Source organism: Crotalus tigris, unplaced genomic scaffold, assembly GCF_016545835.1.
Source record: "Crotalus tigris isolate CLP2741 ecotype Arizona unplaced genomic scaffold, ASM1654583v1 scf7180000018122.1127207, whole genome shotgun sequence".
Classification (NCBI taxonomy): Eukaryota; Metazoa; Chordata; class Lepidosauria; order Squamata; family Viperidae; genus Crotalus; species Crotalus tigris.
In genome coordinates this window covers 526,917-549,795 of record NW_024096835.1, presented here as the reverse complement: position 1 = coordinate 549,795, position 22,879 = coordinate 526,917, and the positions used below count along the sequence as shown (strand labels likewise).

At 41.8% G+C, this 22,879-nt stretch overlaps 1 protein-coding gene across 4 annotated transcripts in view; it reads right to left on the bottom strand.

Moving 5' to 3' along the window:
• Positions 1 to 21,053, bottom strand: part of DNAH12 (dynein axonemal heavy chain 12) — a 132,879-nt gene extending 111,826 nt beyond the window's left edge. For all 4 annotated transcript variants that reach the window (XR_005557266.1, XM_039348127.1, XM_039348128.1 and 1 more), the window contains exons 1-7: positions 20,917 to 21,053; positions 18,850 to 19,022; positions 17,065 to 17,155; positions 10,197 to 10,223; positions 8,629 to 8,818; positions 828 to 903; positions 463 to 621 (exon numbers count right to left, since the gene is read on the bottom strand). Coding sequence is in view for 3 of the 4 variants with exons in the window: in XM_039348127.1 (XP_039204061.1) it covers positions 463 to 621; positions 828 to 903; positions 8,629 to 8,818; positions 10,197 to 10,223; positions 17,065 to 17,155; positions 18,850 to 19,022 (716 nt within the window). In the remaining variant the exon portion in view is untranslated. The remainder of the gene's footprint in view (positions 1 to 462; positions 622 to 827; positions 904 to 8,628; positions 8,819 to 10,196; positions 10,224 to 17,064; positions 17,156 to 18,849; positions 19,023 to 20,916) is intronic.
• Positions 21,054 to 22,879: the final 1,826 nt, after the last annotated feature.

The following is a 22,879-nucleotide window of genomic DNA, read 5'->3' as shown; positions in this document are numbered from 1 at the left end:
TGTCAGAATTCTGGGGAACTACAGTTATGTTATTCCACTTCCACTTCTCAGTTTTTTTCATATTTTCCGCTATGCAGTCACATTCACTCTTCATTAGGATTCTTTTTAAATTTTCTTTTCATAAAATGGAATTTATTTTTTCCTGATTGCTAATAAGGATGTTTTTCCAAGCTTGTTCATATTCCTTCTTGTCTATACATGCATTGCTCTGGTTATATACAATCCCTCTGGAGAATAAATTCATAATTAATGTGGAGAAGTATGTGGTGGGTATCTTATATCATCTTAAGAATCCTGCAAATTAATTGCCAAATACTAAAACATTCAAAGTGAATTGTAAAAACTATGTTATTAGTGATATATTTTACCAAAAGAAAATAACAATTAATAAGCAGTGTGCCTAATTAGAATTATGCATATATTCTGTATTTAGAAAATTAAATCCAGAACTATAAATGTTACCTGAAACCAGATACATCTACTATAAGTAACTTGGAAAACATTCTGTAACCAATTTCAAGGAGAATTCTTAAAGTTGGATGGAGAATATGTAAATTTTCAAAAATCTGCTTTCTTGCTTGTATGAAACTTTTATGCCATGGTCTAGAAAAGTCTAATCCTCTACAAAATAAACAAAACGACAATACTAAATACATGGGAGAAAAAAAAGAAACAGTATTACTCTGATTAACAGACAACAGGGAAACATTTTTCAATTTTAATCTCTTTAAAAGTCAAACTCAGACTTATCAGAAATAAGAAAAAAATTTCCACTTTGGCTTCAGAAAAACATCTAGAATATAGCTTTATTAATATAATTTACTCACTCAGGTTCAACTGGCAAAGGTCCTTCTTTTTCATATTCAAGTAATTTTACTTCAGGCTTGACAAGAACGCTTCGTACTGTGATATATCGGAAATATGTGTTAGGAAATGCTATTTAAAAGTAATATTTTACAAATTATATTTAACTTCAAAGACTATTCAAAACATTATGTCAGCTTTGAAAATGAGCATGGTTATGGCCATTTTCCCTATTCATTTTCGGTTGACACATTGAAGGGGGGAGGGGGGATTGCCAGGTGCTTTGCTAGTCAAAATAATCTTTTATCCTGTGGGAACCAAGGTCATCGGCTGCTCCCAAGACTTCTGGCTGGGCGTTTTGTGCAAAGCCCACCAAGAAGATATATTGGAGAACATAGTTGCTTGCATAGCTTTAGAGGTGGGATTTCTTAACTTTGTATTGGGGAATTGTTACATGCGTCTTCAGACTTGGTTTCACATAATAATAATAATAATAATAATAATAATAATAATAATAATAATAATAGTAGTAGTAGTAGTAGTAGTAGTAAAGTTGGAAGGGACCTTGGAGGTCATCTAGTCCAACCCCCTGCTCAGGCCGGAAACCCTACACCATTTCGGACAAATGGCTGTCCAGTCTCTTCTTAAAAACTTCCAGTGTTGGAGCATTTACTACTTCTGGAGGCAGGCTGTTCCACTGATTAATTGTTCTCACTGTCAGGAAGTTTCTCCTTAGTTCTAGGTTGCTTCTTTCCTTGATTAGTTTCCACCCGTTACTTCTTGTCCTGCCTTCAGGTGCTTTGGAAAATAGCTTGATTCCCTCTTCTTTATGGCAGCCCCTGAGATATTGGAATACTGCTATCATGTCTCCCCTTGTCCTTCTCTTCATTAAACTAGACATACCCAGTTCTAGCAACCGTTCCTTATATGTTTTAGCCTCCAGTCCCCTAATCATTTTTGTTTCTCTTCTCTGTACTCTTTCTAGAGTCTCAACATCTTTTTTACATCGTGGTGACCAAAACTGGATGCAGTATTCCAAGTGTGGCCTTACCAAGGCATTGTAAAGTGGTATTAACACTTCACATGATCTTGATTCTATCCCTCTGTTAATGCAGCCTAGCACTGTGTTGGCCTTTTTGGCAGCCGCAGCACACTGCTGGCTCATATTTAGGTGATTGTCTACTAGGACTCCGAGGTCCCTCTCACAGTTACTACTATTTGACATGCAAATACTTTGTAACTAATAAACATGTTCTTTGAGGAATTTCCAAGCTTCGGAGTTCTGCTTTATTTGTCTCTGTCTGTCGGAACCATGACATATTACAGAGATATGCTGATATTTTGAGAAATAGCCTATGCATACTATTTTAGCATATTACTCATAAAATAATGTTTAAAATGTTTTATTTTCAACAAAATAATTGATACTGATTTGGCTTTTAAAAACATGTAAAAACTACATAGAAGCTACAGCATACTTTAGGGATATCAAATTCTAAATTTTGTCAGAATCCAATTATATTTCATCTTTAATTATCAAATATAGAAACTCCCAATTCTGCCATCTCTGGATTCTGCCATAAGAGGGAGAGAAGGGGGAGAACAAAGGGGCTTTATGGCCCTCACTTCCTTCAGTACACTTCAAAGGGCTGAATGTTGAATGTGTGTTTATTGTAACCTCGAAGTGTTAGCATACCAAAGGAGAGTATTTGCCTTTCATGTAGTTATCTGAAGTCTCCATCCAGACGGAAGAAAGAAGAAAAGGGGTGGAATTGTGATACTTGAAACTATCACTGGAAGGGGGGTTGATTGGGTGGGACTACTGGGGAACCCCTTAAAACCTTGAATGGAGAGCTTGAACCCCAAGTCCTGTCTAGCATGCCTGCAACCACTTCTCTTAATAAAGGATTCCTGTTGGAAGAATTATTCCAAGAGTTCTGTCTTCTTAAGATGCAAAGTGGGGTGGGTCCTTACATTAGACAGGACTTGCAAAATTAATCCACCTGGAAGGGAGACCCTTGCCGGGGGATTTTGCAAAAATTTACCATGTCAGACAACGAAGCAAGAGAGGGGGAAAACTCCCTGGAAAGAGAGCCACTGACCCAGTTGGAACCTTGCCAGATGTTGGAATCCGAGAGGCCAGATTCCTCAGGAGAAGAAGTGGTGGAGACACAGGACCACAAGCCTCGCTGGTCGATGGGCGTTGGAAAAAAAAGTGAGTGGGGAAAGGAATCAAGAAAGGTGACCCTGAGACGGGGGACCAAGCAACCAGAATGGAAGCAGGAGATGGAGAAATCCCTGCACGCAAGTGAAGAGGGAGGAAGCTGGGCACCGTACTCAGACTGGATCCTAGAGAAAGCTATTGACCTGATGAAGAGAACTCTCAGCTCCCTAGGAGAGGAGAATACTGAGCCCTACGGCCGCCCCAGTTCCTGGAGCCACAAAGGGAGAGACACCGAGGGGGACGTGGAACCTGCAACCCCAGGGACATCTACTGATCCAGGAGCCCCCACCCCCTACCGGACCACAGATGGCAATCTGGACGGAAGACACTACCACCCACAACGGAGGCACCGATCCATTCCAAGACGTCCACCGTTGGAGGTGAAATTCAAAGGGGAGCCAACACGCTTGGGGTTTTTCCTAACCCAAGTCCTCAGCTACATGGAGGAATATGGGCAGGACATTCCCAGCGACAAAGCCCGCATCCGGATCGTGCAATCTGCCCTGGATGGACCAGCTGCGGATTGGGTAGTGAACTTGCATGACTCCAATGCCCCAGAACTCAGTAACTTCAACCGTTTCATGTCCTCTTTGAGAAGACGATTTGAAGACCCCCTGGCTGATCGCAAAGCCCGTGAAAGAATAACAACGATGAGGCAAGGCAAACGCCCAGTGGCCGAGTATACACAAGAATTCCGGGCCATTGCCAGCAAACTGAATTGGCCAGAAGACATCCTCCTTGGCCATTTCAAAGACGGACTAAACTATGATCTATATGATGCTTGCCTGCCCCGAGGGGACCCACATCGACTTGAGGAATGGTACGTCTTGGCAGAGGAAGCAGAGATCGACATATTGAAGAGGCACCGCCGAAGAAAACAATGGAGCCGCCCCCCGCCTGAGCTGACACACCAACCGGTGAAATCATCGGATACAGCCAAGAAGCAAATGGGGTGTTTCAAGTGCGGAAGAGAAGGGCATCGAGCTGTAGAATGCCGCTCAAAGGCCCCCCAGCACAACCCAGACAGATCCCCAATCAACAAACCCAGAGAGTATTCAGCTAAGCCAAAAGAAACAGCCATGAGAATGATGGAAATTGCAGAAACCCCCACCTCTGCTCACCAAGGGGAAAGAACTCCAGCCTACACCACAGGGACGGTGGATGCCTCAGATGACAGCTCGGAGGGCGAACCCCTGGTAAGTGGATGCATCACACCCATCTTCAAAACAGTGACTATATTAATCCCCCCCATGCCCGAAGCTGTGAAGGTGAAAGCCTTAATAGACTCTGGCTGCACCCGCTGCCTTATTAGCCCAACACTAGTGGGGAATCTGGGCATCCCATCCAGGAGACTGGAACAACCAATCTCATTTGGCCAGCTAGATGGATCCATAGCAGGGGGGATGCCAGCTACCCTAGCCACTCTGCCAATACACCTCTCCCTGGGCAACCATGAAGAGGACTTAACGTTTGTGGTGACCCCAGGTATGGAATGCCCAATGATTCTAGGGATGGAATGGTTGAAAAAATGGAACCCCTGGGTAAATTGGAGGACGACAGAAATCAAATTCCCGAAGGGGGACCCTATGGACTTAAAACCCCAAGGGAGGCTACCAGAATCAAGAATAGAAAAAGCATCCATAGGAGAGGAAAAAAGATTAACAGAAATACCAGAGGAATATAGGGACCTTGCTGAAGTCTTCAGTGAGGAGAGGGCGAATGAGCTTCCCCCCCACCGACCCACAGACTGTACCATTGAATTCAAGCCTGGGGCAAAACTCCCGAAGCCCAGATTATACTCCATGAGCCCAAAGGAGAAGGAGGAAATGGAAAGATTTATAAAAAAAAACCTGGAGAGAGGTTTCATTGAGCCAGCCAAGCCTAAAGTGGCTGCCCCGGTCCTTTTTAGAGAGAAGAAGGATGGCTCTTTACGTTTATGCGTGGATTATAGGGCCCTGAATACAATCAGTGAAAGCAACCTATACCCGCTGCCCCTCATGAAAGACATGCTGTCACACCTATCGAAAGGGAAAAATTTTTCTAAACTAGACCTAAGGGAAGCTTACTATCGCATGAGAATCAAGGAAGGGGACGAATGGAAGACTGCATTTAACTGCCCCATGGGGTGCTATCAATTCAAAGTCTTGCCATTTGGATTACAAGGGGGCCCTGCAGTCTTTATGCAATTAATCAATGACGTTCTAAGGGAGCACCTATTTAAGGGGGTCCTTGTTTACTTGGACGACATTCTTATCTTTACTGAAACAAAAGAAGAACACGTCAAACTTGTCAGAGCGGTTTTAAAGAAGCTGCGAGCCGCTCACCTATATGCCAAACTCTCAAAATGCGAATTCCACCAGGAAAGGATAGACTACCTAGGCTATCGCATATCCCCACAGGGTATTGAAATGGACCCGGAGAAGGTCAAAGCAGTACTAAATTGGGCACCACCCCGCACAAGAAAGCAACTACAAAGTTTCCTGGGCTTTGCAAATTTTTACCGCCAATTCATCCCCTCATTTGCACAGATAGCCTTGCCCCTCACTAACTTACTAAAAACGAAGGGAACATCCTCAGTAAAACCTAGCCAGCCACTAACATGGACAATGGAGTGCCAAGCAGCGTTTGAGAGACTAAAGAGACTTTTTTCTGCCGAACCAGTACTAAGGCACCCAGACATGGACAAGCCCTTCGTAATACAGGCAGATGCAAGTGATGTGGCAGTGGGGGCTGTGCTATTACAAGAAAATGATGATACAGTATTGCAACCCTGTGCATATACATCCAAGAAACTCACGGAAACAGAACAGCGCTGGCCCATATGGGAGAAGGAGGCTTATGGGATACGTTGGGCATTACTCACGTGGCGACAGTTCCTGGAAGGCAACAAAATCCCCTTCCAGGTGTGGACTGATCACAAAAATTTAGAAGCCCTGAAAACTTCCAGGAAACTCAATCCCAAACAAGTCCGCTGGTCCCAGCATTTTCACCAATTCCAATTTAAGCTCAAACATTTACCAGGAAGAAAGAACTTCCTGGCAGATGCACTATCTCGCATGCCTCAATATAACAGCGCACGAACCACAGACTCTAGACCAATAATGGCAGAGTCACAACTGGCAGCACCAGTAACCACAAGAACCCAAGCCAAAATAAAACCACAACTGGACAGCCAAACTGGGATTGAATTCAGAAAAAGTTTGGAAACAGATGACTGGTTCCAGAAAAACAAAAATGTGTGCACAATGAGAGACGGGTTGCCTTGGGTAGGGGAAAAGTTATATATACCAACAACTCAAAGACTAACTTTCATGCACCTTTGCCATGACACAAAATCAGCAGGGCATTTTGGATTTGTAAAAACTTTACACTTAATTAAACGGCAATTTTGGTGGCCATCAATAAAAAAGGACATAGAAAGTTATGTTGCCAGCTGCCCAACCTGTGCATCAGCAAAGAGGTTGCAAGGGAAATCGCCAGGGCTATTACAACCAGTGGCAAGTCCCTCAGCCCCCTGGAGGGAAATAGCCATGGATTTTATAGTGGAATTGCCAGAAAGCAATGGGAATACTGTTATCTGGACAGTCACGGACCTATTTTCCAAACAGGTGCACTTTATCCCTTGCCAAAAAATTCCCACTGCAAAGGCCTTAGCAAAACTTTTCATCCAGCACATTTACAGATTGCACGGGGCACCCCAACGCATCATCTCTGATAGGGGAGTGCAATTTACGTCTGCATTTTGGAAGGAATTTTTATCCCTCTTAGGGACCACTCAGGGATTGACATCTAGCCACCACCCTCAAGGAGATGGACAAGCGGAACGCTGCCAGTCGGTACTTGAGCAATATTTGAGATGTTTTTTAAATTTCCAACAGAGTGATTGGACGGACTTACTTCCTTTTGCAGAAGTTGCCTACAATAATGCAGTCCACTCCAGCACAGGCTACACTCCTTTTCAAATAGCCAACGGTCAAAGTTTCAACCCTATGCCAGAGTTAACCCCAAAAGAACCAACGATCCCTTCACTGAAAGAATGGATGGAAAACCTACAAAACACCTGGCCAATAGTCAGAAAATCACTAGATGAAGCTAGGCGGGCATACAAAGCACAAGCCGATAAAAAAAGGGTTGAGCCTACACCATTCATTATAGGAGAAATGGTGTACTTATCTACAAAATACCTAAAGTCCCTACAGCCCTGTAAAAAACTTGGACCAAAATATATAGGACCTTTTCCAATTAAAAGAATCATAAATCCAGTAACAGTAGAATTAGAATTACCCAAAAACCTCAGGCAAATACACCCAATTTTTCATTGCAGCTTGCTGAAAAGAGAGCATCAGTCACATCTACGGCCAAAAATCCCCCCACCACCACCTCCACTCATGGTGGAGGGTGAACAACACTTCGAAATAAAGGAAGTCCTGGATTCTAGGAGATATCATGGGGCAACTCAGTACCTAGTTGCCTGGAAACACCTCCCTGCCTCACAAAATGAGTGGGTCCATAAACGTCATGTCAGAGCCCCGAAGCTATTGAAGAAGTTTCACACAGAGTATCCTAACAAGCCTGACTAAATTTTATACTTGTGTTTTCTTTCAGGTGGATCTCTCTTATTGTTAAGAGGGGCCGGATGTCAGAATCCAATTATATTTCATCTTTAATTATCAAATATAGAAACTCCCAATTCTGCCATCTCTGGATTCTGCCATAAGAGGGAGAGAAGGGGGAGAACAAAGGGGCTTTATGGCCCTCACTTCCTTCAGTACACTTCAAAGGGCTGAATGTTGAATGTGTGTTTATTGTAACCTCGAAGTGTTAGCATACCAAAGGAGAGTATTTGCCTTTCATGTAGTTATCTGAAGTCTCCATCCAGACGGAAGAAAGAAGAAAAGGGGTGGAATTGTGATACTTGAAACTATCACTGGAAGGGGGGTTGATTGGGTGGGACTACTGGGGAACCCCTTAAAACCTTGAATGGAAGAGCTTGAACCCCAAGTCCTGTCTAGCATGCCTGCAACCACTTCTCTTAATAAAGGATTCCTGTTGGAAGAATTATTCCAAGAGTTCTGTCTTCTTAAGATGCAAAGTGGGGTGGGTCCTTACAAATTTATTCCTGGACTGTTAAGGTAGTAACATGATTGTTTAGGGAATCTGGCTTCTCCATTGATGTTGCTTGTTAGAAGATCACAAAAGATGATCACATGACCCTCGGACACTGCAACCGTCATAAATATGAATCATTTGCCAAGCATTCAAAATTTCCATGACTGTGGGGATGCTGCAATGGTCATTAAGTGCGAAAAATTGTTGCAAGTCAGTTTTGTCAGTGCCTTTGTAACACTGAAAGGTGACTAAATAACTACAGTAGTCCTATATATAAATGATAACTATTGTTAACATATACTGTAGGTAAGTAACATATTAGCATGTTTTGAGAAAAATATCTCTGATAATATCTCTGATAGAATCAGGTATCAATATAGTTTTTGCTATCTAGGCAAGAATTACATGTTTTATGTTATACAAAGAAATATATAGAAAAATGTATGAGAAAAAGAGTATTATTGTAACATGATACTGTTAGTGGAACTTACCCATATATCTTTTCATACTCATTTCATAATCATTTGTTATCTCATTTAAGAGTTCTTCAACCAGTTTCTCTCTATCCTTGCCTTCCATGAGAGATTGAGGTACCAATGTGAGCATGGAGATTAACCATTCCTGCTGAATAGGTACCACTGGATTACTTTCAACACATTTCTTCATAAAGAGATAATTATTCTGAAATGAAACCATCATTATGTAATGAAATAAAACTAATGATTTTTACTGTTTGTGATTTGAAAGTATAAATTGTAATATTACTCTGAGAGCTTATCCTTATGTTCCATACTCTACAGCAGACATGTCAAACCCGTGACATCACGTGATGTTATGCGACATATCAGGACTGTTTTGCCATTGCTGGCAATGGGGTGGGCGCGGCTTCCGCGTGACACATCCAGCCCCCGGGCTGGCATTTTGACACCCTTACTCTACAGCAGTGGTTCTCAACCTGTGGGTTGGGACCCCATTTGGGGTCGAACGACCATTTCACGGGGGTCGCCAAACAATGCAGTCCGCCATTTTTCCCCCCTTTTCCTTAGCTGTGCTACTCCCTTTTATTCTATTGGTTTTTGAAAGCCAATAGAATAGACTTTCTTGAACAGAGTCTAATTCTATTGGCTTTCAAAAGCCAATAGGAATTGTCCAGGCTGTCTCTGCCCTGCTGAACCCACCAAAAGTCCCATTCTGCAAACGGTGCTGCACCAGTTGAGTAGTCCTCGACTTATGACCGGTTGAGTAATCCTTGACTTACGACTGGTTGGGGGTCGTGGCATTAAAAAGGTTGAGAACCACTGCTCTATAGTATGAGCATGTCTTGCTAGCTGTTGTTAAAAGACAAATAGTGTTGGCTTTGTGTCTTTTTTGTTGCCTCCAGCCTTATTACAGTTCTTTCAGTTTTAAGGGAAAGTTTTCCAAGTTGTGTCAATGAGATAAAATATTACAACCCTAAAAAAGATGGCCTGGGAAGAACAATAACTTTCCCTGCCCAGTCTCCCAGGAATAAACAGACTCTAGCTTATTTTTATGTTCCCATGCAGGAGAGAATATGTTTAGCATTGTTTGCTGACTGATGTTCGGTATTTTTTATCTTTACACTCTACAAGCATAATCTAACACAAAAAAGTATTACATATGGTAAAGGAGGGATATATGCTATATTTCTATTAAATGTATACATAAACTTTTTAAAAAAATCTTACATATCTTAATTAGAATTCTTAATGTGTAAATATGAATACTATTTTAAAAATCAGAAATTCATGTTATCAATATTTTAATCAAAATCTTTATAATTTTGATTTGACAAGGCTACCAAAACCATGAACATGGTTGTCAAGTTAAATTAATAATTTGCAACTTTAGGATATCCTAACAAATATGATCTTCAAATTACATTAATAAATAGTATAGAGCATCTTCATCATTTGTAGTTCTACAGATAAGGAACAACAAACCCTATGAATATTAGCTATATTTCCATATCTCATAAACTTATAAAGTTTATGCAACATGTTACAATCATAAGCCTTTTAAAAATCCTTAAATCACTTACCCTAATTTGTTTCTGTTCACTGTTCATCTGTTGAAAAAAAAAGTAAGAAAAGATCACAAAATTGAATGAGAAATTCTTGATAGAGTGAATGAAAAAAATACTTCTGTCCAAAATTCAATCAGGCTAAACTATAACTTTTAACAGCTATGCAGTAAATGAAAACTCCTCCTGTTTTGTACTATTGCTGATATCTGCAACATTACAGCTCACCCAGCTAGTAAAGATCTGCATTAAGAAAGGGAACTAAGCAGAGTATTCATGCTGAGAAAAAAAAAAACCAGCAGGTAAGGAAACATACAGATATTTACTGCAACCTGACTTTGGATGAAAGAACTAGACTTCAAAGTAATCAATTAGTTCCTGACCTAGAAATTATTATATTTTCTATCTATTCCACCTTTCTATCCATAAGGCCCTCAAAATGGTTAATATGATTTCCACAAAATAGATCTTAGTTATTTCCAGAGTTCAGTGTAACCATTTATGCAGTAAAAGTGAAAAATTCAAAAACAAGGAACTTTGTTAATACCTTCCCAGAGAATCATAAATTCTTAGTAGCTAAAGTGCTCATAGTGATAGCATCAACAGTGATTGTATTGCTTATAGTAATAAAAAACTTCATAGGTTCCTCTTCAGCTTAACTGAAATTATCTGCTATCTAAGGCTATGGGACTTTTATAAATGAGGATCAAATCTCTTTGGTTAGTGTTGTGTCCTGAGCCTGCAAAGGCAGGCTTGGGACGTTGCAATGGTCCCGGGCTGCTGCAAGCTGCCCGGGACCAGACTGAGTGGCGCCGGCCTTGCGCACATGCGCAAGACGTGGAAGCGCGCCAGATTGTTACCTTTTTGCCCGGGGATTCTATTAAAGGAGACAGAGAGACCTGCGAGCCTCTGAGTTGTGTTGGAGAGAGCTGCTGTGAATAAAAGGCTGTTGGAATTAGCAGAATGTGTGCTCTTCTTTCGCTGTTGACTCGAGGACTCAACACTGGCAACGAGGATGGGATCGCTTGCAAGATCAAGGAAGAAAACTTGTAAGCTTACCCCAAGAGTCCTGGAGAGAGGAAGACAGCGTTAAACTCAGCATCTGGCCTGCCAGTACAGCATCGCTGGAGGTAAGCTGGCTGATAGACCCCTTCCTAGAGTAAGAAGCAAGGATGGCGAAGATAGGGAGATTGTCTGAATTCGATGTTACTCACCCAGAAACATGGGAGTCTTATGTTGCTAGAGTAGAAAATTACTTTAGAGTGAATCAAGTAAGAGAAGATGGCTTGAAGGCCGCTACTTTGCTGTGTGTCTGTGGTCAAGATGCATTTGAAATTGCAGAAAATTTGGCAGCCCTTGCTCCTCTTGAATCTGTCACTTACACAGATTTAAAGAAGTTATTGAAGGAACATTTCCAGCCCAAGTTGTCTGTTATTGCGTGGAGACACACGTTTGAACAGAGGGATCAAAGAGCTGGTGAATTGAGGGATCAAAAGAGCTAGTGAATTGCAGCCTTGACAGGGGAGCAGCTAAGCCTTGTGACTTTAAAGATTTAGAAGAAAGGCTGAGAGACCAATTTGTATGCGGGCTTAGGAACAGAGACTTGCAACAGAGACTCTTTGCAAAAGAAGACATTTCCTTCCAAGATGCCTTGAGAGAGGTCACTGCAGAAGAGGCAGCAGGTGGGGCGGTCAAGAATATGAGGCCTATCCGGAACAACCCAGAAGTAGTTTCCGTGCACTATGAGGGAGTCCAAGAGAGCTCGGAGGAAGATCCTGAAGATGAGGTGGATCATCTCTACTCATCCAAAGAAAGGAAGCAGAAGGAAGGCAAAGAAAAATCTCCAGCTGTGCCCAAGTGCTTCGGGTGTGGAGGTCGCCACAAGAGGACAGACTGCAGGTTCCGTTCTGCAATCTGTAGAGCATGTGGCAAGCAAGGCCACATAGCAGCTGTTTGTCTGGGCCATCAGAAGGCACAACCTCGAGAAGAATTGCGCCTGAAAGGGTCCCCAACCAAAATAGGGTGGGTTTCTGTGCAACACGTAGAAGCATCTATAGAACAGGCACACACAGGCCACTTAAAAAGAAACTGTCACTTAAGGTGAGGTTGCAAGGAGTTCCATTGGTCATGGAGCTGGACACTGGGTCTGCCCTTTCAATCATTTCTATCCACACTTTCAGGAAGATTTGCTCTAGCAGTGAGTTCCAGGCCAAACTTAGGCCATCCAATATAGTCTTAACAGATTTCTAAAATTCCAAGGTGTGTGTAAAGGGGGAGGCCACCCTTACAGTACAGTACAAGGATTTTGAAGGTCCATTAGATGTATTGGTAGTTGGGGGTGAACAAACGAGTCTCATTGGACTCGATTGGTTTGAGGCCTTGGGAATCCAAGTTACAGGGCTACACAATTTGCAAATGCTAGGCCTAGCAGAAGTCTGCAAAGAGTTTGCAGATGTCTTCAGCCCCCAGCTGGGAGCTTACAAAGGCCCCCCGGTTTCTTTGAAACTGGATCCCACTGTCACTCCCATTAGGGTGAAAGCAAGAAGAGTACCCTTTGCTCTTAAAGGGAAAATTGATGCTGAATTGGACAAATTGATCCAGCAAGGTGTTTTAGAACCTGTTGATTCAAGTCCATGAGAAACCCCCATAGTCACACCTCCCAAGGCTAATGGGGACATTCGCATCTGTGCAGACTACAAATGCACACTAAATAAGGCATTGCAACAGCATGCATATCCTGTACCTGTAGTCAGCCATATTTTGGCTTCCCTCAAAGGGGGGCATGTTTTTGCAAAGCTAGATTTGGCACAGGCTTATCAACAGTTACCTGTTGATGAAGCTACTGCTGAAGCACAGACCATTGTAACTCATAGGGGGGCATTCAAAGTCAAGAGACTACAATTTGGAGTAAATGTAGCTCCTGGAATCTTCCAAAGTGTTATGGAAAACACTCTGAGAGGTATACCAGGGGTTTGCCCCTATTTTGATGATGTCCTGTTTAGCTGAGAGATTGAGGGCTGTTCTGCTGCGCTTCAGAAAAACAGGCCTAAAACTTAAAAAAGACAAATGCAAAATTGGAGTTTCTTCTACAGATTTCCTGGGATTCAGAATAGATGCCAGGGGTATTCACCCTGCTGAGTCTAAATTGAAGGCCACACAGCAAGCTCCTAGGCCTAAGTCTAAAGCTGAGTTACAAGCTTTCCTAGGCCTCTTGAATTTTTACAATGCTTTCATACCTAACAAAGCTAATGTAGCAGAGCCACTTCATAGACTTTTAGACAAGCAGGCAGTGTGGCAGTGGTCCCAAGCACATGAAAAAAGTTTCAATGAGGTCAAGGCCTTACTTACATCAAATGATGTGCTTGCACATTTTAATGAAACTCTTCCTGTTTGCATCACTTGTGATGCTTCCCCTTATGGGGTGGGGGCTGTTCTTAGCCACTTAAGAGCTGATGGAACTCAGGTTCCTGTTGCATATTATTCCAGAACCTTGTCCTCTGCTGAGCGAAACTACGCCCAGATAGATAGAGAAGCCTTGGCCATTGTCACTGGAATTAAAAAATTCCATGATTTTCTATAGGGCAGATATTTCATGGTCTATACTGACCATAAGCCTCTGTTGGGGTTGTTTACCACAAACAAACAAACTCCCCATATCATCTCCCCTAGAATGCTGAGATGGTCTATCTTCTTGTCAACCTATGATTTTTCATTGATTCACAAACCTGGCAAGGAAATGGGCCACGCTGATGGCCTAAGTAGATTACCTTTACAAATGGTAGAGGCTGACCCTGCCCCTGCCATCAACATTCTTTCCATTCAGGTATTGCCTGAGTCTCTCCTAAATGCCAGGGATGTGGCTGCTGAATCAGCCATGGATCTCACACTCACTCGTGTGCTGTCATGGGTTTTGTCTGGATGGCCGGAGAGTTGTCCAGGTACTGAGTTCCAGAGTTTCTGGCTCAAGAAGCATGAGTTATCCACTTTCCAGGGTTGCCTGTTGTGGGGCAGCAGAGTAGTTATTCCTACCTCATTGAGACCTAGAGTCTTAGCTTCCCTCCATGAGGGTCATCCTGGCATTGTCAGGATGAAAGCGCTTGCGCGTAGCCATTTATGGTGGCCAGGATTAGACAGGGAAATAGAGGCCCAAGTGCATGGATGCCACTTGTGCCAGCGTTCACGCCCTGAAATGCTTCAGGGTCCTGTGCATAGATGGGAGGAGACACAGTCACCTTGGTCTAGGGTGCATGTAGATTACGCTGGGCCCTTTCAGGGACAATTCTTCTTGGTCCTTGTTGACAGCCATTCAAAGTGGCTTGAGGTTGTTCCTGTCTCTTCCACTACTGCTGCCAAGACCATTCAAATACTGAGAGGGATTTTTGCTGCACATGGCCTTCCAGATGTTCTGGTTTCTGACAATGGTCCTCAATTAACTTCTTTCGAGTTTCAGGCTTTCTTGCAGGCCAACATGATTTGTCATGCAACTTTGGCCCCATTCCACCCTTCCACCAACGGTATGGCTGAACGGATGGTTCGCATCACCAAGGATGCTTTAAAGAAACTGACCTACGGGGACTGGCACCACAGGTTGGCAGACTTCCTTCTTGCTTACCCCACCATACCTTCCACTTCCACTGGGAAAAGCCCGGCTGAACTTCGCTGGGGGAGCAAACTGATCACCAAACTTGACAGGTTGCATCCGGATAGACTGGCTCCTAGGGTCACCCAACCCAGGGTACTGCGGTGTCTGCAAGTGGGTGCCCCAGTATGGGCCCGGAACTATGGGCCCGGTCACCTGTGGGTTCCGGCGGTAGTATGCAAGGTCAATGGTCCATTGTCCTACGAGGTTTCCCTGGACGACGGTCATGTCCTTCGGCAGCATATCGATCAGCTGCGTATGAGACTGGACTCACCCTCTGCAACTCCTGGGTTTTCTCCAGGGGGGGAGCGGGACCACTGTGGGCAAAGGGAAGGGTGTTGGCAGCAGCCGGGGACAAACGGAGAGGCTGAAGAAGGCCTATTCCAAGGTTCCGCAAGTGTCCCTAACAGGAATTCAGGGGAACAAGAAACAATACAGGCACCAGTGTTTACTCCAGCCAGGGAGTCACCCAGGGGGCATACTCATTATTCACAACCCCAATTCAGCACTCCAAGCAGGGAGAATAACCGGGAGCATCCAAACAACCCAAATAACACAAGAGAACTGGGACACAAACAAATAAGCTGGCCCAATGCTGCTACTGCTTCCAGAAGGAAGTCTACACACAGGGAGGTAGTCAGAGAGGCAAATCCTGATTCTGGTACCTCCGGCATAGAATGGGGGGCAACTGAGTATTGGGGCACTGCAGAAACCCCAGACAATCCCGTTACGGGGCTTGGGAGTGAAGGGATGCATTACCTTGATAGGTCCATTATGGACTTGGAGAGTACCACAGAAATGCCAAATACTGGCGGGCACATAGTGGGTCCTGAGAGCCTGCAGTTAGGCAGGCCCCAGACAATCCCGTTACGGGACTTGGGAGTGAAGGGATGCGTTCCCTTGATAAGTCCATTGTGGACTTGGAGAGTACCACAGAAATGCCAAATACTGGCGGGCACATAGTGGGGCCTGAGAGCCTGAAGTTAAGCAGGTCAACCAGGTACAGTGGGGAGCAAAGTCCTGGTCTGACGAGCCCGGTGGGCAAGCAAGCAGACCAGGCAACAGGACCCAGTTCACGGGGACCACAGGGTTTAAAAGAGAGGGCAACTCCACTACAATCTCTGCACAGGATGATTTAGGGAGTTCCCAAAATCTGAGGAGGTCACAGAGAGAAAAAAGATCTCCCAAATACCTTGAAGATTTTGTAACATTGCTGTCAAAGCAAGGGAGGTGAAGAGGGTGCCTGCTGTTGAGGGAACTTGAAAATGTGGGTGTTGGGCACTTAATTCCAAAACAATAGCCTGGTACCATACTATAGTGTGGCTAGTAAGTAGCTGCAACAGATGTGCAGGTGCCAGTAGATAGCACACCACGCTCGTGTTGAGGTCGCGTATATCTACCCATATAGTTTAATAAGTTTCATCCGGGGGGGAAGGGGTGTTGTGTCCTGAGCCTGCAAAGGCAGGCTCGGGACGTTGCAATGGTCCCGGGCTGCTGCAAGCTGCCCGGGACCAGACTAAGTGGCGCTGGCCTTGTGCACATGCGCGAGGCGCAGAAGCGCGCCAGATTGTTACCTTTTTGTCCGGGGATTCTATTAAAGGAGACAGAGAGGCCTGCGAGCCTCTGTGTCGGAGAGAGCTGCTGTGAATAAAAGGCTGTTGGAATTAGCAGAATGTGTGCTCTTCTTTCACCGTTGACTCGAGGACTCAACAGTTAGGATTGAAATAGATCCAATAATAGGATTTATACATTAGTAACCTATGATTTCTTGACCTATAGTTTGTTGAATGAACCACAATAATAAGTGAAAACCAAACATATTATACAATGGTGTAGTTATTTATGAATCGCTCAAGAGTCCGGTGTCATTTTTTTTCTCTCTTCCAAAAAGCAGAGAGTTGCTGGTTCCCTCACAACAATATTTATTATTTCTCTGAAACTGCTCCTCAGTTTGTTCAATATTTTGTTGAAACGTGATGACAGAATTTTTCTTTACTGCAGGGTTTATATGTACCTACTTGAAAAAGCATGGGCCTGTGTCTCCAGGATTTTTCACAAAGGTTTTTCAAAGAATAAATCATATTCAGTAAGGTAAAGGAAGATGGATGCAAACTGGTTTGAATTCAGATTAATAACTAGCAATTCATCATGATTAAATACAACACAGACTGAAATGACAATGCTGTAAAGAAAAAAAATTAAAAATCAACTATTATTATCCATATATATATTGAAATAAAAGCTTACAGTATATGGCAGTTGTGGAGCAACAGGCTCAGGCTCTCTGTTAACAAATTCCTCCATGGACATTGCATAATCTTTTGTGGCAATATTAATTCTGAAGTACAACAAAAAAGAGTGAGCAATATAAATTTCTTTTATATTTCTGTACGTGTCTCAGATTTGTATCTATTTCTTACCAAGTTGATACTGAACAGCAAACTGGCTAACATTCAGACATAATCAAATTACATCACATAGATTTGAGAAGGATTAGCCATTTAATTATTTATAATTTATTGGCAGAATAACAGAATGGAAAGCGACCTTGGAGATCTTCTAGTCCAACCTCCTGCTTAAGCAAGAAACCCTATACCATTTCAGACAAATGATTGTCCAATCTCTTCTTAAAAACCTCCAGTGTGAGAGTACCCTCAACCTCTGGAGGCAAGCTGTCGCATTGATTAATAGTTCCGTCAGGAAAATTCTCCTTAGTTCTCGGTTGGCTCTCTCCTGGATTAGTTTTCATACATTGCTTCTTGTCCTCCCTTCAGGTGCTTAGGAGAATAGCTTGACTCCCTCTTCTTTGTGGCAGCCCCTGAGATATTGGAACACTGCTATCATGTTATCCTTAGTCCTACTTTTCATTAAATTAGACATACCCAATTCCCACAACTGTTCTTTGTATGTTTTAGCCTCCAGTTCTCTAATCATCTTTGTTGCTCTTCTCTGCATTCTTTCTAGAGTCTCAACATCTATTTTATTCCTACTTTAAATTTAGCTCCTCTTCTCTTATATAGCATCACGATGACAGTAGTGGTGGTATATTCCAGGGAAAGATAAAGGAAGACCAGTAATGTATGCCAAAAATATATATTCTCAGTAGAGTCATCCAAGGGGTGGAAGTCAACCCAGCTGCCCAGTTAAAACAACAGATAGTAGCAATTTAAGTTGTTGCTGGAAACAGATGATCACCTTAGTGACAACACCAAAGGCATGATTTCATATTGCATGGGAAAAGTCATTCGTAAACCAGCCCTGTATTTTAAAAAGAAAACTACATGGATAGACAATACAAAGTGATCAGTGATATAGTACCAGATGATGGCCCTTCAGGTTGGATGGTACTTAACATACTACTGAGAAAAAGCTGAGGATTTTTGAAGTAATAATGGTATTTTAACATTATGAAGGTTAATTTAATACCTTCAGAATATCTGATTGCAAATATTGCCATGCAGGAAAAGAAAATCCAAAGTTGCAAAGATGATGAGAATGTAGAAAATCTGAATTTAGTGAAAGATGAAATGTATCAAGTAGACATTGTCATCTTAGGATCAGGTAACTGATATAGATTGGAATTGGATTTTATAGTCAAAAGAAGTTAGTACTCAGATAATAAAAAAACAACAAAGGAGAATTTATGTCATTTTCATATTTAGGAAACTCGTAGCAAAGATTATACATGTACACTTAATTAATTTGTATAAATGCCCATCTATCGGTGGAACATAACAGACAAATCAATTAAAGAATGAAGTTAAGATCACTTAGTACAATGTAGTTAATAACTGAATAATATTTATTTATTTGTTGAATTTATTTGCTGCCCATCTCATAATAAATTGACTCTGGGCAGCTTCCAGAATTAAAGCATCAAAATCCTAACAAATAAATAACTTTGAAAGAATAAAAACACCTGTATGTCAGGTAGGAATCTACAAACTGCCTTTTGAGCCCTGGAGCAGAGAATAAGGCAAACACAACTACTACCACTCCATAATAATTGCTGTATAGAAAGAGAGATGTTACATGATTTTGTTAAGCAACTTCTGCTGTTCTGTTACTCTTCGGTATTTCATCAATTTCTTCTGTTTTTCAGTCGGCTCCTTAGATGTGGAAGGAAGAGCTATAGGTGGTAACTGAAGGTTCCATACATCTTCATCTTCATCAGGAGAGTTTGTTGATTTACTTGGAGCCGACATCTAAAATAAAAGCAAATATTTTTGACAGAGAGAAAAACAGTAAGATTATTAAAGTAATTTTCATAAAGATTAGATTACGCCAATATGATTTTTTTCAATGAAAAAATCATTTTAATGTAGATAAAGGTGTTAATTTACTGATTATGCAGAGATGGTTGGAAGTCAAAACTTAATATATCATATTTGGATTCCTGAATATGACCCTCATTTTAAGAAAGAACTTGTGATTATTTTTGTATGAAGGCATATATACATGTATAAAAAAAGTGTTTCTAATATTCCTCACTCTTGATATGGATCAAGATACAGAACCTAGAGTAGAACTACACGGACACATACACTTAGTTTTCAGTGGCTCCATTAGTAAATTGAAAGTATATACCCTGCAGTTCTTACAATTGCCATATAAGAAAAACTGAACTGTTGACTGAAATACACAAAAATGATGCAAAAATGTGAACTCCATTTTAGGGGAACTAAGAAAGGGACAGAAAATAAAAATATTGTGCTGTGGTATAAAATATGATTCATAGACAAATTCCTTACTTTCCTATTGCTCCGAAATAGTATTTTGCAAAATCAGTTTGAACACATGCATCAGGAACTTCGCTTTAAGAAACTTACTGATGTATCTAAACCAAGTAGCTGGATTGTTTTGCTGGTTCAACTTTACCAGCTAGGATAAAATATGTAAAGTCAAATCAGGAATCTATTAAATAAAAAATACAATACAGATTGTTCTTTCCCTTGATTGGATGAGAGGAGAAATTTTTCATCTACTTTGTGCAGCTTGCTGATATGCTCAATATTTGTAAGCTGCAGTATTATGCGAGAACAGGGCCAATCATTTAAAAAACATTTGTAAGGGAAGAATTAGAGAAATATATAAGAAAATAACCTAGCAGTTACTAATAATAGCAATATCTAATACATTCTGCAATGATACCTCTAACACCATAAACTAAGCATCATCCGCCTATTCCAGGTCCTTGTAAAGGACTCGATAGGTAGATAAAAATGCCAAATCCAGTCTGAATATCTGGCTGACTGTGCAACAAACCATTCAGATACCTATCTAGTCATTATGGTACCGATACCACGAATAGGGAATAACAATAAGAGAGGATTTTTGCGTCCATTTCCATTTCCAGCAATTGAGATATACAGTGTTTCTCAAAGTGTGAACCCTTGAGGTCCCTGAAGACCCTCTCAGATTCCACAAACTCAAAATCATTTGCCGGCTTATGTTGAAAAAAATAATTCAGTAATGAAATCCCATCAAGCAATTGTGAGAAGCATTAGTGGTTTTTTTTAATATGGTCAACGTAAATCACATACAAGCTAAATCTCATTTGAGGACCTCCATTTAAAAAATAGAACGGGGTCCTCAAAGGAAAGGGCTTAAGAAACACTGAGATACACAATCTATTTATACACATTTATATCCCGTCACAAACGGAATACAAGCTCTTCTCATTCCAGAGAAAAGGCTCCCCAAGGAAAAAAAATCACCATGAGTTCACAGAGCAAAACAGGTGTTTTTATTCTTATCCCTCCAAATTTGCAAGGCGAATATAGGTAAGTTCAGTTAATTTTTCAAGCACCTCCCCGAGAACAGCAGCATCTGCACAGGAAGGAAAAGTTGCCGTGAATTCAACAGCGGGTTGGTTTTGCAGAAAAAGCAAGGTAACTTCATTTGCAGCAACAGCTGCCTTGCCCTATCTCGGAAAATACAGTAAATCTTCAAGCAGGCAGCAAAAGGAATGCTAGCTAAACTCCTGGAGCCATAAAACGCTCCCTTGTTTGAAATATATCTCGCTCTCTCTCGGTCTGCAGCCACGTTTGGGAGGCATCCGGCCGAGGCCAGTCGTCTGCTACCTTCTGGGCCCCTCACCTCTCTCAGTGATGGTACTCCAAGTTAGGTGGGATCTGTTAGGGTTGGCCGAGAAAAGGGGACCGACGACGGCAAGAAGGCCCGGCGTCCAACTCCACCAGCTCCTGCACTGGATCATCAACAAGGCGTTGGTTGCTATGGGCACGAGGTAGAGCCCCACCCACCCCCCAGTCTGTTTGGCGGACGGTCCCGCCCTCCGCTTTAAATTCACTCGCCGCGCGAGGAGGGCTCGCGATGCCCGAGGCTTAGCTGGGGGAAGGAGGTTTCCTTGCTAAACGGGGAGGTGGAGGCACTCTTACGGGCGTTGACTTTGCTTAATTTCTCCAAAAGGGACGCATCGTTGGGCCAGTGCCAAATGCGCCTCTTTATCTTTGAATTCCTGCCTTTCCGGAGGGTGGTTGTAGCATCTTAAAGACGAACGCCGTGAGGAAAAGGTGTCCTAACCTCGGCTCAGAGACACTTGGCTGCCACTTAAGTTAGCAGCTGAACTCTAAAGAGGAGTGCTATGAGCATTTTGACCACCGTGGAAAATGTCAATTATATTGTCGTTAAAAATATGGGTGACACGAAATATCACTTCAACGAGATGACTCGGGTTTCTTTTTAAAATATTGAACCCATAAAATAGTGCTATTCAGATGATCCCTGTGTATTAAGAATATGTAAAAGCCAGTGTGCTGTGGTGGTTCAGATGTATTAAGACTAGGGCAACTCAAATTCAGCAGAATAGAGTAGAGTAGAGTAGAGTAGAGAGTAGAGTAGAGTAGAGTAGAGTAGAGTAGAGTAGAGTACAGTAGAATAGAATGGGATTGGGATGGGATAGAATAGAATAGAATAGAATAGAATAGAATAGAATAGAATAGAATAGAATAGAATAGAATAGAATAGAATAGAATAGAATAGAATCTGGAAGGGAGCTTCACTGCAACCAATGTTGGTCACCATACTACAAAAAAGATGTTGAGACCTTGGAAAAAGTTCAGAGAAGAGCAACTAAGATGATCCAAGGCCTGGAGACTAAAACATACAAAGAACAGCTGCATGACTTGGGTTTGGCTAATCTAAAGAAAAGAAAAAATAGGGGAGACATGATAGCAGTGTTCCAGTATTTGAGAGGCTGCCACAAAGAAGAGGGGGTCAAGTTATTCTTCAAAGCACCACAGAGCAGGACAAGAAGCAGGTTGGAAACTGATCAAAGAGAGAAGCAACATGGAATTAAGGAGAAAGTTCCTAACAGTGAGGACAATTAACCAGTGAAACAGCTTGCCTCCAGAAATCGTGGGTGTTCCATCACTGGAGGTTTTTAAGAAGAAACTGGACAATCACTTGTCTGAGATGGTATTGAGTGGGGGGGCTGGACTAGAAGACCTCCAAGGTCCCTTCCATCTCTATTCTATTTTGGTTTGATTAACTTTTTTCTTAATGTGTGCTGTTTGTACCTTCTGGTTTAAGTCTGACAATGTTCATCTAATATACTAAATCACAAAATGGTTTTTGTATTTGTAACAACAATATTGTGCAAACCCCCAAATTGGATTGAGTAATCATGGTTAAGCTATATTGTGCAAATACATATTACAATATAGAAACTATTATGTGATTAAACCAAATATAGATATTTTATTGCCAATAGAAATATAACTTGAATAAATGAGAATTTTTTTATCAGTCTTCTAAGAATGTTAACTATTTCTTTGCTCTCTAAATATGCAAATAAAATTACTTTATCAGTGCAAATATTTTTTCTATGACTTGTTTCCTAGAATATATTCATAAAATGCTGTTGATGTGTTTTTTATTTGTATTTTACTTTGTTTTGTTTTATTATACATTTCCTAATGTTTATTGTTCATGACCCAAGTATAGAAATATTAGATACAAATACTGAAACAAATGAAACAACTGGTTGGAATGAAAGCTACCTCATCTCTATTTTTGAAATTTAAATTTATCCATCTGAATC